Source organism: Rhamphochromis sp. 'chilingali', assembly GCF_963969265.1.
Source record: "Rhamphochromis sp. 'chilingali' genome assembly, chromosome: 12".
NCBI lineage: Eukaryota > Metazoa > Chordata > Actinopteri > Cichliformes > Cichlidae > Rhamphochromis > Rhamphochromis sp. 'chilingali'.
Window position 1 is genome coordinate 22,898,871 of NC_137939.1, and position 18,141 is coordinate 22,917,011.

Sequence of the window (18,141 nt, forward strand, 5' to 3'; positions counted from 1 at the left end):
CACAATGGAATACAATTTTGCCTCTTTCTTGTAAGATTCTATAATAGAAAGAAACAATAATGCCAGTTATTAAAGACAATAAATTGAATGAATTACGACACACTCAAAATTTTTTCTATTAGATCTGAAAACGTTGTGTAATACTACAACCTGAAACAATAAATAGATTGCGTTGGCCTGTACATGAGATAAAGGGAAAGAAATTAACAACACCTGTGAAATGGAATAGTCCAAATCACCAAAGTCAACTGGACCTGGGCTTGTTGCAGGGATCTGAAGTTACTAAACATTTTGTGAGTGTATGCACTAAAACTTAGGACCATATAATAATAAATATGTGCGTGATGAAAGTCGGGCAGCACGCTAACGTCCTTACTCCACTCTGTATGCTCGTATGCGTCTAACCCTTTCACTCATTTGATTTTTTTCGTTGTCCTTTTTTTTGCCTTTTCGTCAAGTCTGTCTTTGTACGGACCTGTCGTGTTCTCCGTCGTTTTGTACATAACTGTTTTGGGGCAAATAAAATGCAAGTAGGGATTAAAACCGCAGAATTAATGATTACCGGTGCTGTAAATACTAGCGCTTGATGCAGTGTTTTGATTTTGTTGCCACGGGTACCCACAAAGCAATGCGCGAAAGTCACGTGGTCTGACGAAGAAGAAACCACGTCGCTCTCCATGCGAATACTTCTCGCGAGAGTATGTTGCAGCAAGGTCCAGAAAATGGAAGGCTGTACTGTGGGTGCTAGCTAGGTTGCCGAGCGACTCAAACCATAGCTGGAAAAATATATAAATTACATCGAAGGTATGATTTCCGTGTCTGTGTACGGGCGTTCAGCATTTAATTCCGTAGTCGGTATCGCTAGTGAGACGTAGCGCTGCTGCGTAGAGTATTTATTAACAGGTGATTTAGAAGCTTAAGTTTAGCTTTAGCTACGCTAGCTGCAGAGAACAATGTCGTCGCCACCACATAGAAGACGCCTCTCTTTTACCTTTATGGAATAACTTGTGAGTGTTTGCGGGGTTTCAGGGCAAGGACGTTTCGTTTGCGGTTTTACAACTGAATTAGGTGTGGCAGTTAAATTAGTACGTGCTGTGGTTTCATTTGGAGTACAGAAACATTATGGACTTCCCAGCCACACTTTGCTGAGTTTTTGCATAAACGTATCGCTCCTAGCAGGCCAGTTTTGCAATGTGAAGCATCAGTGAACACAGCAGCTGGTTGCACCGGGTAACATTAGCAGCAAGTAGAGCTCAGAAATTAACCACAGTGAGAAAATGAACTGTGACTTTCATCACCATAAACGTCTCTGCGAGTTGCATCTCATAAACTGTTAATGCAGACTACAGCCGAGCTGAATTTTAAACTCAACAAAGTAATTTGTCTACGAAGCAAAACAGGGACACAGCACGTGTTTACAGACGTGCAGTGCTGTGAAAAGTGCAAACATCTTTTCCTTTACTGTGGCAGTATGGGAAGACTTAATACAAGTTAAATCCTCAAAAGTACAAAGGGTAACGTGATAAATTATACACATTAAACAACATTTCACCCCTCTTTTTATAACTGTATCCTACAGTTTGTTAAATTATATAGTTATTAATATGCAGTTTGTTTCTATTTAAAACTCCGAAAATGATTCAAAGATATTGTTAACATGATTGTGTGTTATGTGGTTTAATCTTACCTTATCTTAGCTTAAAGGTATCTGTAACCTTCCAACAAACCTACTTGAGCAAAAAGTACAGATTTTGCTACAAATTGTATTTAAGCTGAATTGTAAAATATCATTATTTCATGTACATTTTCCACATACACCCAATTCAGAAGTGGAAAACACTTAAATGCAGTGCAAAGAAAGCACTTGTACGGTGCTTGAGTAAATGTACTGACATCTTTGCGCATCAGATGGATTAAGCCCAATGTTGGCATTGTTAAAAAATCAAATCCAATTGTTTCACAGTTAAACTATAGGATGATTTGATTGGCTGACTGTAAGTTGTGAAGTCAGATTTATTTCTAAGCACATTTTAAAAACACTTGCTGACCAAAGTTCCAGAAAATGATGTGGTTATGGGATATGGGTAAGAGATTGAAAAAAGAAAACACAAAGTGGAAAAAACATGATGAAAGCAGGACAGATAAAAAAGTAACTCAGTCTGGTTTAAAGCCAAAGGAAATAAAGGGTTTTCAAAGGGGTTTTGAAAGTGTCTGATGTTGGAGAGATCCATGTAACTAAGTGTACAGTGAACAAATGCTCATTTCAGGCATGAAATGCAGTCATGTGAAAAAGAAAGCGGACTCTATACAGTCCTGTGAAAAACTAAGTATTCCCTTAATGTTTTCATAAAAATTAAGAGGGTAAGGAGAAGCCAGGTGGTGCTAAAAAACATACACTTGATTAACTGATCATTATCATGTTAACACAGTACCAGAAGTGGATGTCCATGCAAAATCACTTTAAGGTCAGTGCTCAAAGAAATCCTAAATGTTGATTCTGTTCATCTGGATGTGAAAAACATTTCTTCACTCAGTGAAACGTATCTTCCACTGAAAACGCTACAACTGTTTGGGATTTCTTCTGGGTTTGAACAGCGTGGCTTCCTTTGAATGTCAGCATTTCTTTCTTTTTTTTCTGGATGATTGAGCATACATCAAGACGTACTCAAAGAAATGCTCAAGCAATGCCTGAAGAAAAAAAAAAAAGAGCTACATCTCATGCTCTAAAGGCCTCAATATGTTAAATGTTCATAACAGTACAATAAGAAATGACTTATTTGGAAGGGTTGCCAAGAGAAAGTCTCTTTTCTTTATAAAAGTCATGGCAGCAAAGCTTAGGTTTACAAAATTGCATTAGAACAAACTCCAAGACTATGCTGACATGTAAGCACAAATTCCTCATACCCACTGTGAATCACAGCATTGGAGGGATGAGGATTTGGGGTTGTTTTGCAGCCATAGGACCTGGGGACCTTGCAGTCATTGACTCAACCATGAACTCTTCTATATACCACATACCTGGACTCAAAATTGAGGCCTTCTGTTTGTCATCAAAAGGTTGGCTGACATTGGGTCATTGGGACAAGGACCCCAAACACACCAGCAAACCTACAACAGAATGGTTAAAAGAAATTCAGAAACATGGTGTTGCAATGGCCCAGTCAAAATCCAGACCTCAGTTTGACTGAAATGCTGTGGCGGTTCTTTAGGAGATCAGTACATTAAATAATGCCTGTAAACCTGTGAACTTAAACATTATAAAGAAGAGAGGTCTAAAGTTTCTCCACAATGATGTGAGAAACTGATAAAGTCATACAGAAAATTACTTCCACTAAATACAACTAAAGGTAGTTATATACACTATTAGGTCTTTTATTGAGTCATGGGAAAACTTTTACATGACTAACATTTTTCAATTCATAAATTGGTGACCCTCATGGTTTGTTCAGACATACCCACAACAGTCATGGAGACCACTGTGCAAGTGAGCTTGGAAGTGTGTATACACATAAAAACAGTATTTGTGTTTAAGCAACATGTCATGCATTTTAATGTTACTACAAGGTGGACAAATATTGGTGAAGAGTGGTTTTCCCCACATGTTGTTGCTCCAAATCAAGATGCATGAAGTTCAAGGAGATGGATGCATGAACACAATCTTGTAACTGCCTTTCTTTTAAGGCAACTGCATGAGGTTTAGACTTGTGTTAAAAATTATACATGAACATTGCATGGTGAGACTTTGTAAGGCTTCCACTGCTCACTTTCATAAATTAAGATGCAATCAGAGTATTGAATAGGAGTTCATGTCAAAGAGGCCCATTAGCTGGCCAGGAGCTAAAGTTAATACAGGCTATCAGAAATCCTTTTAAATCCTCAGTGTTGAAACTGTTTGTGGTGCTAATGAATAAACTATGTGATGTGGAGTTTATTGCAGTGCTCTTTCATTGCAAAGCAACAAATGGAATTGAGCTTTTTAACAAAATTGTTTTTTGCGTATATTTTTTTAAATCACCTGTCTCTAATGTAGATTGGTTTGGGTTTTTTCTCCATCCATGATTTTTACAGGTTCACAGCAAGAAACATTGGGATGACTCTTTACACACCCTAAACACATTTGGTGTTTGCAGCTGTCTGCATACAGTTTGCACAGGTACGTGTTTTCTGTTTTATTTCTTGTTTAACTTAGTGAATTGTGAACATAGTTTACAGACACTAACTAAAAGGATCTTGTAGGTTTGAACAGCGTGGCTTCCTTTAAATGTCAGCATGGACATGATGGACAACAGCAGTGTTGCTGATGATAATAATAATTCAGGTACAATCAGCCTGCCAGTTGCCTAAAGGTGAAACGTGGGTGTTGCTTTTGTTAAATCAATTTCTTTCTGTTTATCTGCAGACGAACGGCAGATGCCCTCAGAAGAGGCCGAGTCAAGTGTTAGGCCGACCTTGTCACAGGTTAGAAAGTCTTGGGGGTTTCGACGAACAACCATTGCAAGAAGGGAGTTCATGGAGGAGGTTGGAGACCTAACCTACAGTCCTCCAATTGTTCGACGAGGCAGAAATCGTCGGACCAATCAAACAGCAGCCCAGACCGCTACAGAGACCCCCACCACCCAGAAAGCTACTCGTACAGCAAGGAGTGTTATTGATGAACTTCAGTGGTCTGCCCCATCCTCACCTGTCTCTGAGAATAGCAAAACTGGTTCAGAAACTTCCGCAGGAGGCAGCCTTGATCCCAGCTTATGGCAGGATTTTGGGTCTGCTTTCCACACTGCCTTCACACTGCTTGGGGGCAGTGAGGGCCTGTCACTAACAATGTCAGATGAACTGGCGGTTCCTGACATTTTAGAAGCCACTGAAGCCATTGAGTCTCCTAATCCACAGGCTATAGATGAAACTGAGATGGCTGATAACATTGATGACATGGAGATTGCACAGCCAGTTGCTTCTGGCAATGCAGAGGGAGAAGAGATCCATGATGTGGTTTTAATCTCAAGTCATGAAGAGGATAGTGATGAAATGACTTTGTTACAGATTAAGGAACAGCTGGCTTCTAATAGCAGACAGGAAGACTCCAAAGCTAGAGGAGGGAAAGGAGGAAAGGGAAAGGCCAGAGGAAAGGGGAGAGGTAGAGGAAGAGGTAGGGGCAAAGGTAGAGGGAGGGGTAGAGGAAAGGGGAGGGCTGTGGAGTTTCAGTCAACCATTGCAGATGATAAGGACAGTGATGATGATGTGGTGCTGGTTAATTTAACTGAGCAACAGCATTTACAAGAAGTGGAAAAAGAAACTGATCCACAAAGTCCTCCTGAAAAAGAGGGTTCGGCTGCTCTCTTTGATACAGCCCTAAGTCCTGCTCAGCAATCAAACTCAGACTGCATGATCATAGACAGTGACTTTGATCAGATTCCTGAGCTAACTCCCGGTCAGTTTGATGAAGTGCCAGAGGAGGAGGAGAAGAAAGATGCTAAAAATACAGAAGAGTTTTCAAGGATATCACACAATGAAGGATATGACTCAAATGCTCTGTTCTGCATCTGCAGACAGAAACAAGATAAGAGGTACATGTTTACATGTAGTAACTGGATTTCTTAGGCTGAGCTGTTCTTTCGGACGATTTGCATAGTTCAGCTGTGTACCATTTTTCACTTCCTATTATCTATTCACTGCTTTTTAAAGGTTTATGATCTGCTGTGACAGCTGCCAGGAGTGGTTCCACGGTGAATGCGTCGGTGTCAGTGAGACACAAGGCCATCAGAGTATGCAAGAGTACGTCTGCCCGCCTTGCACTATAAAGAAACAAAGCCAGTCTGAGTCTCACCCTCAGCCAGACCCTGAGCTTAGCTTTCCTGAATGCTTGACACAAAGTCCTGCTGTTGAAGAAGCACAAGAGGACCAGCGAGCAGTTAAGGTTTGAATTTAATTTGGGTTGTCATCAATCTTTACACTGCCCATCGCCTTCATTTACAAAACCTTTAGCATTTTCTTTCATTCCTGTGTGACCACATACGTGTGATAGATAATCTTCATGAAGAAAGTTTGCTCTCTGAATTTAAGATGAACATCTGTTTTCAGCAGACTGTGCTGGTAGAGGAGGAAACAGAGGAGGAGGAGCAAGAGCAGGCTATTGAAGCAAGGCCAGACCCTGATGCTCAACCTGAAGCTCAACCTGAGCCTGAGATGGATAGCTCTCTTCCCTTGTGCATCGGACCTGGTTGCTCTAAACAAGCACTACCAGATTCTGTTTACTGTGGCAATGACTGCATCCTTCAGCATGCTGCTTTCACTATGAAGACACTCTCTGGCCCTAAGGTGCCCAAATCCAAAGGACGGGCACAGAGAAAAGCTTCCATGTCAAGACCTGCTGCAAAGGTAAGAAAAATTAGCTTTCAGACTGAGAAGAGTATTGAGGTGTGTGGGTAATAAGATTTTCATCTTGGGCTCATTTCTATAGTTTCAGGTAGTTAGTTTCAGCAACTGAAAAATCATATTTTTTCACCCTATGTAAACATTTCAATCATAGGCTCAAAGGTCAAGTCGGACATCAAAGAGGCTAGCAGAAAAAGCTGAGCTGCGAGGTGAGGAGGAGAAAAAGGAGGATGATGGTGAGCAGGAGGCGGCTGCATCTCCTGTCATCTGTGACCCCAGTCTCACAGAAGCTCAGGCTACCTCCACACCAGCATCAAACTTACACACAGCGTGTATGTATCATTCTATACTCACACACATTCAAGCAGTTTACACATCATGCACAAAGTGCCTGTTTTGGAATTACAGCTTTACCTTCCCCTTTTGAATCAGTAGAATTCGCAATGTGCGCGCACACACACATTTTTACTTATTCCCTGGTTCATAGCAGGGGTCAGCAGTGGGTAAGTATTTTCACTTTTATAATTCCCCTGTTCAGTTGCAGTAGCACAGATGTTCTCATGAAACAATCTTGACAAGTCAGAATGCCAGTCTTACCGAAGCACATGCATATAAAATCCGTGTCATAACAAAAATCCCTAAATGAGCAACACACAGCTGCGCTTGGTGACTGTGTTCAAACAATGCTTTGATCTTTGTCTAAACCTTTTGCAAATGTAAAACTATGAATGCAAGCTGGAACCAAGTTATTGTTGGGATGATCTCTATTTCTACAAACAAAATATCTATTGTGATGCAAAGGGCTCCTTAAGAAATACTATGTTAAATTGATGGACGAAACAGCACATAAAACGTACAGTAATGCTTAGCTCTAGCATGGTGCTCCCATATTCACAGCATTACTCATTATTTAATAATTTAAGCATTTTCGTGCATTCTGTTTTCATTATACTCTCTAAAATTCAACTATAACAAGTTGTAGCATCAGAAACTGAAAGTTTCCATTATAGATGTCTGGCCATGCAGTATAATGACGTTGTTATGAGATTTATTTTTTAGAATCACAATATATGATTCTGTAATTGATTGATGGTTACATATAAGGGAATATAAAGAAAAAATGCATACTCAATTTTAAAACTATGCAAGGGATTCATGTGAAATTTTGGCTCCAATGTCAGTTTAAAGTCACAAAATCAGTATATATTTCTGTTTTAATTTATTCCAACATTTTGCTAGTGTATAAAACATCTTTAGTTCTTTATATTCAGTTAGAAGATTGTTAGAAGACAAGTGCAATGGTCAATAAGTCATCTTACCAAAATCAGCATTCAACAAGACCGACGTCAACTTATAACAGTAATATGGTGCATTGCGACATACATTAAACACTACATTGCATATATTTTATTCCACACTATATATGACATTCCTTTAGGTCTTTGCCCAAAAGCTTGTTTTTATGAAAATTGATATGAGGCTTTCTTTTTTCAGTAGGTTTTTTTCAGTATTGAATAATAATGAGAAACTTTATTTATGCAGAACTTTTTCTGAACAAGGTTAAGTCTTAGACAGACAGAAAGAAATTTTAAATGGATAAAAAATACTTGTTCAAAACTAAATCAAAGTAATGAAAGGTTTTGGTTTCTGAAATAATTTAGCGCTAGTTATACAAGTTCTTCTTCTCAAATCAACTGCAGCCAACATATGATGGTGGATGTAAGGGTTGATTTTTTTCTATTTAACAAGTTAGGATACACTCATCTAAAATTACATGCATGTTTTCCACTCCTGTAAAAAAGCAGACCTCTTTTCAAGACCGCAGTTCAAACACTGTATAGACCTGCTGCAGCTGTCCTGCTGCTGGTTTGACCGTAGATAACATTAAACATTCCGGTTTTTGGTATTCCTGGGTTTACATGTATTAAACTAAATCACCTGCACACCAAACCACATTAAACCATCAATCACACACTGCTCCACAATGCCACCAAGTACACTGGCTTTGTGAAGTCCTCATAATGATGTCTCAAGTGCCCAGATGGTATAATTTTCTCAAAGTTGATCGTCTGTTCAAAGAAGTGCCCTAATATTCCAGCAACCCTGCCATAAGGATGCATTTTGCTTTCAGACATTGGTCTGATTCCTCCAACATGCAGCATCTTCCTGGTTTATTTTGTGGGCAGTCAACATTGGAGCATAATCTACCCTTTGTGTTAAATACACATGCACAAGTTGAAAACCTCTCTGTCTCACTGTCACGCAACGTTTTGGGTATTTCAAGGAAAACTTTATTTTTCCAACTTCCAATGCCTTCAGTCGTCAACACACAAACAACCACAAGCACACACTCTTGGATCAGTCATTTCACAGACACACCAGCCTTAAGTTGGATAGGATTTGGAATCAATAGAGACGCTGCAGCTGGTATGGAGGAGGAAGAGGAGGAGGGGACTGAAGGATTCATGAAGATTTTGAAGTGTCAGCTGGCCACTGTCAGCAAAAGGCTCCATTCCTCTGAGAAAAGTCTTCACACTGCTGCAAATGAAGAAAAAATACTTCACAATGCACGCACACGTGCACACGCACACACACACACGCACACACACACACACACACACTGGGAATGAAAGAGGTGTACATCTTTTTTTTTTTTTTTTTTTTTTTTTTTTAAATTAATTTTTTTAAACCTGGTACATTCATAGTGTTAAATAGCCTTACTTAGGCCATGTTATCCCACATTTAACTTAAAAATTTAAATCCCTACACTCTTTTTTTTGCTCTTTCAAACATGTACAAACCATATTTCTTTACAATTTTATACACATTAACAACAATAATTAATTAATAATTTTGTGAACTTTGGGCTCTGGCCCAACTTGACTGGATTGTCAAAATTAAAATTTTGCAAAATTACTCAACAGACTAAAAAACACAAAGGTGAAAACAACAAATGTCGAGATTAAAATAGTCTGGTTATGACAAGATAACAATATCATGTCTTTCTCACATTTTGAAAGATATAAATAGGTAAAAGAGGGAGAAAGATGGGAGCATGAAATTTAAGCTATATACTGATGGCAAAGGAAGTCTACTCTACACACTTGCACAAACACACAAAACAACTCAAGAGATCAAAACAGTAAGTTTCTTGAAAACATGAACTCAATTTACAGTAGCTACCCAGCAGCCCATCGGAAACCTGGTTGATCACTGGTGGTAGCCACTGCTTAATGCCTCATGGAGCCTCTGAATGTGTGGAGCTGTGTGATCACTGGCACAATTCTGGCAAAAGCTGATGGTTCGGAGTCATATCTCCAGCTTTTGTTCTGTGCCACACAGTGTCTCAGTGGGATAGAGATCAGACAGCGATGCAGGCTGAGACATAATTTTTCACCAGTTTTTCCTCAGGGTGATTGTGATGGCAGCAGTCAATTATGACCTGTTGAACTGTGGTGTCACTTAATGTGATGATATTCTGCACAATTCATTTGCTGCAACATGAGCCGACTCAGAAATGGAACGTTGAACTCATATGGCTTTTACCTTTGTGTAAGGAGGAGCTTGTTGAGGATTGCCCCTTCCCACCATCAAAGTACTCTCAGGGATCTCTCGCTGTGGTTTCTAATCATATTAATTATATTGGTACTCCTAAATTAGAAGACAAAAAAATTTTCTTTGTTCCTACTTGGTATGCAGAATTTCTTTTACATCAGTGTATATATAACAAATTGCATTTCTAGCTGTCCCCTCAATAAGCATCTGCACCTTTCAGAAAGATGTAACCTCTTTCATGTAACCTAACAACCAAAGGAAAGAGCATGTTATTGCAAAGCTGAAAGCATGGTTCATGGACGTTGAACCTCTTCATAGTTGCAGAACAGTGATGGAATGGATGGGGTTTCCTTTGGATAGTAAATGAAATCAGATAGGTTTTCCATCTGTGTCCCATTAGTTTTCATTATTGGTGATACAGTACATGGAACAGCAATTTAGCATTTTTGCTCTCAGATACACCAATCCAAAAAGGTGGTCATTCGTATCCCATTTTTTCTTTGGAATTTTAGCACTGCTCCGAAAAATGCATAGTGCACTACCAAGCAAATTAAACCGTATAATGTTTCACAAACACTCTCAAAAGCAGGCGAAATAGTCTAGTGTCTGTACGCTGAACAGTAGTATTGCTTCGTGTATTGATAATTCTTTTATTTTTGTTTTGGAAAGAGATGAAAGTTCTGTGTTAGAGCCAAAATGCTTTAAAGAAGTTTTTCTGTACTGCTGGAAGTCAGTGCATGGCATTGTTAAAATGGAAAAAAAGAGAGAAAGGGTCTGTAGTTTGGGTGTCTGAAGGGTCTGTTTTCACACAGATACATTCATAGAAAAAAATAATAGTTCTTAAAACACCAAAGGAAACAATACAGAACCAAAATGTGACCAGCTATGATTTTTTTATTTTTTTATTTATCTTGAGCAGCGTTTATCACTGTTGCTACACATTTGATCAACTTGACCTAAGACCATATTCATCGCAAAAAGTTTGCTATTTACAACAGGTTCTGTCTCAAGTTCATTGCTCAGTAGGCAGGGAAAACAACAAAGCATAACAATCCATTTTAACATATATTTCTTAAGTTAAAACGTTTAGAATTGGAATTCCTTGTTGAATTATAAAATACATCGAATAGATGTGCTACTTCTGTAGGTGCCTCTAAAATAGTACACACTATGAAAATAAGCAATAAATAAAACAACATTCATACAATAAATCGAACTCTTTCAGTTGAAGATAATTATGACTATGAAGACAAAAAATGCTATAGTACATTGCAGTAATTAGTCTTGATTTAGAGCAGTGACTGCATCTGGATAAAAAATTCTTTACCTGCTTTATTTTTCTTGTACAAATGGATTTGGCCTTTTTTTTTTTTTTTTTCTTTTCAAAACTCTGATGGAGTTGAGTGGTCTGCTGCAGTAGTCCCTGTCATACTTGTGTCATAGCACATCTTGTCACACATGACAAAACACAAAACCAATGAAGCTGAAAATGCAAAGCCTTGTTGGATTATGATCAGTTTGGAGTTGCAGGAAGGGACAAGGTCTGTGGTCTCCATCCATTCTTTACACTTGTAACCTTTAAGAGTATGTAATAATATTTCCCTGAATAACCTTTCTGATTGGAGAAGCCTTTAATTAGTAATTATAGCTTTTCATGGATGAGTGATTCAATGGGTGTCATGATTTTTGTGATGATGGTAATGAATTGTATCAGACGTTATCTGAGTGAAGCTCTTGCTTAGAGTATATTTCTTACTTTTCCAAACTTCCCAAACCAGCATCCAACTTTCAGCCCACTCCTCTGAACACATGTCACGAAGTAAGCATGAATACCAGATATTTCGTATTCATAGAGCTTGCACATGACAAATGCTTTCATATGAGACCTGAATGATTTTCTGGATAACATACGGGCATGCAAGCATTTTTCCCCCACAGTATTTCTTAGGATATTACCACACATGTTGCCCAGACAGTTTCAGGAGAACGAGGTCCAAATATTATCCAAAGTTATCCTTTATTCATAAGTAGCACTCAGCAGGCTTCATGTATAGTCATAGTTTGCTTCATGCTTTCTCACTTCTGAAAATATTCTGCTTGGTTTGGACGAAGGAGCTGCCTGGGAATGGTGTACACAAACATGACACCCACTCACAAACTGTGAATGCATTTAATCGTTGCCTGTGCCATTTTCACCTGCCTGCAATCAGACATCACACAGACTTTGGAAAGGGAGCTGGCAGGCTGAAGAAAATTTATGTTCAATCCAGCTGTGCTGGACATTTATGTGCATTCTCCCATCCACCTCTGCTGGGCTGTGTCGAGAAAAGTTTGGGAGCTGCGCTGCATGTGTGAAAATTATAGCTATATGTCCTCATAGACTTCACTGTTTTCAGGTTGAGCACCAAGCTGCAACCTTATGGTGTGTAGTGTAGCTTTTGAGGGAAAGACTTTTGATTAGTTTGATTGTTTACACCAAGAAAAGAGGGGGCTGTATTATATTTAATTTGAATCAGAGCACAAATACTTGATTGTTAAATTCCATTTTGAGAAATTTTGCCTCAGCGGATTGAAGTTTTTTTTTTTCATTTTTATTTTATTTTCGGGGCTGCATCTTAAACCTCTTTAGTTTTGTCTTGCATGCTTCGAAAGGCCTGTATATATTCAGTGTGTTTTTTCCAACAGTCGAATCTTTTTAATACCATCTCAAACCTAATTGTAAAACACAAGCACCCTCTACTGGCCAAACAAATAATGTGCAACCATGGAAAGAACACTGCTGATGTTCTGAGTAGTTCACATTTTTGACATCTGCTCAGTGTGGAGATTTCTTGACATTCTTGTGTGATAGCAGAGAATTAGTAACCTAGAGTATTTATTATTGAATATTATTCTAAGTAGTATCATTTTGAAGAAATTAAATGATTTTTTTCCATCAAAAAACAAACATATGTGCTAGCATACCTATAGTTGCAGTGTTTGAAGCGTTCACTATTTTCTCCTGAAGGGGTGTGTGTGTGTGTGTGTGTGTGTGTGTGTGTGTGTGTGTGTGTGTGTGTGTGTGTGTGTGTGTGTGTGTGTGTGTGTGTGTGTGTAAGTATGTATAGCAGAACAGTGCTGAATAATCTCTTATTTATGAAAGGAGATATTTAGAAACGCAGCTTACAAACATTTTTAAACTCTTTTGGGTTTTGGGGTTTTTTTGTTCAGTGAAATTTGGTGTGAAGTGCTCTCAACCTACTTTACCCCTATTTTGATTTTGTGTTGGGAACGTGAAAAGATCAGTAACATTATGCCGTCTTAGTTTTAAAAAAAAAAGTTTAATGACCAGAAGGGAATAGCTTGATTGAAAAATAGCCCAGCATGTTATTCATCATTAAAACACAACTTGATTATAAATGTATTAAATTACTGAAATTCTACTCTCAGTGAGTCTTAAAGATGTGAGGAGGAGGTTTACAGTTTAAATTTTCTTCTGGGTCCAACTTAATTATGTTTCTCGCCTCATAAAATCAAATTAGGGTAGTGTCATTTCCAAAAACGTTGTGATTCTTCTTTAATCTAATTTATTTGAAGTTGAGAAAAAATATTTGATTTTAAAACTGGAAACTAAGGGAAAATCATTTGATCTTTTAATTTTTTTTAAGCTGCCACACTGCAGAGGAGACATGCTGTTGTAGTACTTGCATAATGTGACTTGGTAATGTCTTACTGCAATGAGCAAGCCTCAAGCAGTATATGTTGCTGCAGAACTTTCAAATATCGGTCACAGATGTGTAAGTTAGCCACCCATTGTGCACCAATTTACCCTTTAAGTAGAAGCTGACCATTGATAAATATGACAGTTCTAATGGATGCTCTATTTCTTCGTCCAAAGCATGTCAATTCCATGATTCACATTTATTTTTTATTTTTTTTAAGTTAGAATTTTTTTATTTTATTTTTTCGTATTTGTTAATGCAGGGTCAGAATATGTTTGCTTGCAATTTGGGTGTGACTCTGATCACAATATTTTGCACTATGGAATATTTTTGATCCAGGCAGCCAGAGGATCTGAAGATTAGTATTGGTTTTTAGATTTGTCCCCTGTGTACAAAGATTTTCTCTGAACTTTTCAGTTATATGTATTGTAAATGAGAAAATCTCCAATCTTTGCATTTGGTTCATAATTTGTTCAATCATTTGCCACACAGTTTTTAACACATTGGAGAACTCATCACTGTCGCCATTTCTGAAAGTTTCAACTCCTCTTGGATGTTCTCCCAACAAGGTGCTAGAAACTAAATTAATTTTGAGGCCTCAACAGGTTTTTTTAAAGACTGAAACACATTTTCAAGATCATCATCCGACCCATATCCAGACGTCTTCCCATGCGGATGCTATTTTCAGTCCCATTTAGTTCCCTAGCACTTGTGCATCTGTACTCCTTACCAGTTCTTTGTCCAGTATGTCAGCAGTATAGGGTTATGGTGATGGATGTCAGAGATCACCTATGGGCAAAGTGAGCAGCTATAGCTCTCAGGTCAAGGCATTTTTTCACAGATCTCATTTCCCAAGTAATGCATTAAATTATCATTATTATAAGATTCATAAAAAATTGAGTCTGCCTCGCTCTTGGTTCATTTTGCACCTCCACATATAGCCGACACTTGCAACACAGGTATCTGAGCATGCTTGGGTGCACACAAACAGGTACATGTCTGGACTTCTGTGCTGCTTTGAAGTCACTGAAGCAATGAAGCTCAACCATCATCATCAAATGAGAAAAGATCTGTATTTTTCGACTGCTGGACTCAGCTGTCTAGGACTAGGCAGTTGAAGAATGAAAGTGTGACAGATGAAATATTTTACACACAAAACACAAGCTGGACCAAAAATGTACTCCTGGTGTGTGTGTTTCTCTTTCACCTGTGCCCTCTTCTCCTGCTTGGGCTACACAGTGTGCATTATTGAGGGTATGCTACTGGCCATTAGCAATGCCGAAAGCAACAGTATGGCATCTGGACTGTGGAGGAAATCACCCAACCATATTACAGTTATCCTTTAATTTGATTTTCATTTTGTGGAAGTGCATAACTTGCAGCGAGCAAAGATTGTGTTGCTTAAAAAAAATGTGTACTGGCACATAATGGCGTGCAATTATTTAAGTTCATTCCAGAACTCTGCGTGTTGATGGTCACAGTCTGAATTTGTAATACATTAATGTTTAGAACCTGGGTTCAAGTTAAAACATTTGTATATCACAAATGTCAACATGCAAGTGGTCTTCCAACGGGTGACTTAAAAATAGCAGCAGTGCTGAAAACCCAGAGATGTAAGAAAAGAGAACCTCAAAAAGAAGACTGACCCAATTTCAATAACAGGATTATTATATTTTTACTTAGACTAATTGCTTAATTTAAATAAAAAGTATATACAGTGTATGCAGTATATTGTTTGTATCTCAGCTACTCAAAGGTTTTATTGAGAAGAAAAATTTGGTTTGTGCAGTGGGAATAAAGCTAAAGCAAAAGTTGATTTTACAGATAACACTTAATTGCATTGTTGTAATAATTTCTTAGTGCTGGAGTCATTGCAGGAAAAAAAACTATAAGATTTAAATTCATTTCAGTTTTGTTTATATATAGCGCCAAATTACATCAATAGTTGCCTTGTCGCACTTTATGTTGTAAGGTAAAGAACCTACAATAATTATTTAAAAATCATTACATTCATTGTTATTTTATCTTATTCTTTGTGCATATGGATGGATTAGATCATAGGTGTCAAACTCTGGCCCGCGGGCCAAATTTGGCCCGCGGGCCAAATTTGGCCCGCAGCCTACTTACATTTGGCCCGCGAAGCCATACCAAATTACTATCAGAGCTGGCCTACTGGTATTATACAGCTAATATATATATTGTTTAGTATTAAACTTTGCTTGTTCCATATTCAGTTTTTCAGCAAAACGTGTTTGAGTCCATAAGAAAAGATTCATTCTTATATCTGGAGGAATAAATATATTTCAATAAATATTAACGTTAGCCCGCGACTTTGTTCCAGTTTTGAATTTTGGCCCACTGTGTATTTGAGTTTGACACCCCTGGATTAGATGGATTCGTATGCTTAAGAATAATGCTGTAAAAAATATAGTTAAATTAGAAATCGCACTGTTTAAAATAAAAAAATCAGATGCATCCATTTTGACAGGGCCTTGTGATGGATGAGTATATCCTGCTTGGAAAAATTACAAAATGAATAGAAAAGGAAATTATTACACCAGTCTGGCTAAAAAAGAAAGAAAAAAAGAGTGGTTCAAAAAGTTATGATAATAACTTGGTAAATCTGTTGCTGTTAGTAAATACACCAATCAGGCATAACATTATGAGCTACTGCCTAAAGCTGGGCATACACTGTGCGATTTTGAGACACTGGCCCATTTCGAGACTATTTTTCAGTCGTGCGACCGTTTTGGGGATCGCCCCGAGTTCGGCCTTACTTGTGTGTCATGCATCCCATGTTGTATACATGGGATAACGAGAAGCGATTAAAACCTCACGATCAGCTCCCGATCAGCAATCATATGGTCACAAGAAAATCAAACCTGTTTGAAATCCTGTCGCCCCCTCGTGAGGGTTTCAACGCAAACTCTCACACTGCGCACGCGCAAACACAGAAATGGAAGTGAAAAAGACGGAGTAGCATGGCAGCGCAGCGCGTAGAACTTTTCGATGTGGCCTCACAAAATTATCACGACTGCATCAACCATGAAAAGAGTTGGATGGACATTGCTGCTCAATTGCAGCTGCCTGGTCAATGTTTTTCATTAGCAATATAGCAAAGTTGATGGTGGTGGTGTGTGTGTGTCTGTGTGAGTGAAAGACAGAAAGAGGGGGAGAGCAAGTGACAGATTTTGTGTTATAAACCTCATGTTATAGACGCACAGTGTGAGCACTCAGGTCGCATCAGAGCATCGGGCCGTATAGTGTGAGACCGTGAATAGGGACCCATGAACTTCTAACCCCTGTGATTCAATCGTACAATTTAAGCAGGAGCTGAATAACGCGACTGAAAAAATTGCACAGTGTATATATAAAATAAAATGTGGTTCATCAGATCAGGCCACCTTCTTCCATTCCCCTGTGGTCTAGTTCTGCTGGTCACGTTCTGTTTTTTGGCGGTGGAGGGGGGTCACTACAGGCACCCTGACTGGTCTGTGGCTATGCAGCCCATTACACAACAAACTCCAATGTACTGTACGAACCAGCATGAACTTTTTCGACAATTTGAGCCTCAGGAGCTTGTTTGTTGGAACAGACCACATGGAACAACTTTCACTCCCGAAATGCATTAGTGAGCCTTGCCCTCCCATGACCTGTTGCTGGTTCACCACGGTTCCTTACTTTAATCACTTTTGATAGATACTGCCTGCTGTAGACCCAGAACTCTCCACAAGAGCTGCAGTTTTGGAGATGTTCTTACCCAGTCATCTAGCCATCACAATTTGACTTTGATCAAAACTCAATCCTTACCCTTACCCATGTGTCCTACTTCTAAAACAGCAATTTTGGGGATAAAAAATGTTCACTTGCCCCCTAGTTATATCCCACCCACTAACAAATGCCCATCATGAAGAGACAATCAGTATTATTCACTTTGCCTGACAGTAGTCATGATATTTTGCCAAATCAGTGTATATTAAATATTCTACCTCAAGTCCATTGACAGAAAAAGGGGGGACTGCTGTCAGGTTGTGTTTGGGTATGCCTGTGGTGCAGCTTTCAAAACGACCTCATGGGAGCTAGATACTGATTCATTGCTATTTAAACTTTAAGCCAACTGCAGTTAGCTGCCACATCGACGCTCTGTGTTTTTCACAGTGCAATAACTGATTTCCTGACAGATTTAGTACATCTGTCAGTAAATACACCAGAAAAACAACAAAAGCAATATTTACAATTAACACGTATAGTGAGCAGGGAAAAGTAAAGCTGTTTTTACTGAAGTCTGCAGCAAATATCAGTTGTTGACACCTGGCCCACTCTTGTTTTTTCACTAATAGTAGGACACTATGAAGACACCTCATCTGATAGTGGTTAGGTTAATCAAAGAAATAGTAGATGGAACCTTTGCCTTAAGTCCTCATGAGGATCCTGAATGTCAAGGTGTTAATCGGTTGGTGTTTGTGTTCATTTTCATTATAATGATGTCTGACGGTATGGGACAGTGGAAATTATG

General features: G+C 38.6%; 1 protein-coding gene across 5 annotated transcripts in view; it reads left to right on the forward strand.

Moving 5' to 3' along the window:
* The first annotated feature begins 679 nt into the window (after positions 1-679).
* The window catches only part of LOC308408044 (uncharacterized protein), a 32,285-nt gene continuing 14,823 nt past the window's right edge, over positions 680-18,141 (forward strand). Inside the window, exons 1-7 of one of the 5 annotated variants that reach the window (XM_080900098.1) lie at positions 680-804; positions 4,069-4,153; positions 4,237-4,318; positions 4,400-5,561; positions 5,680-5,911; positions 6,076-6,372; positions 6,524-6,701. In XM_080900098.1, coding sequence (XP_080756224.1) covers positions 4,270-4,318; positions 4,400-5,561; positions 5,680-5,911; positions 6,076-6,372; positions 6,524-6,701 — 1,918 coding nt within the window. In that variant the 5' untranslated portion in view covers positions 680-804; positions 4,069-4,153; positions 4,237-4,269. The other 4 variants (XM_080900100.1, XM_080900099.1, XM_080900101.1 and 1 more) reach the window with 4 other exon arrangements.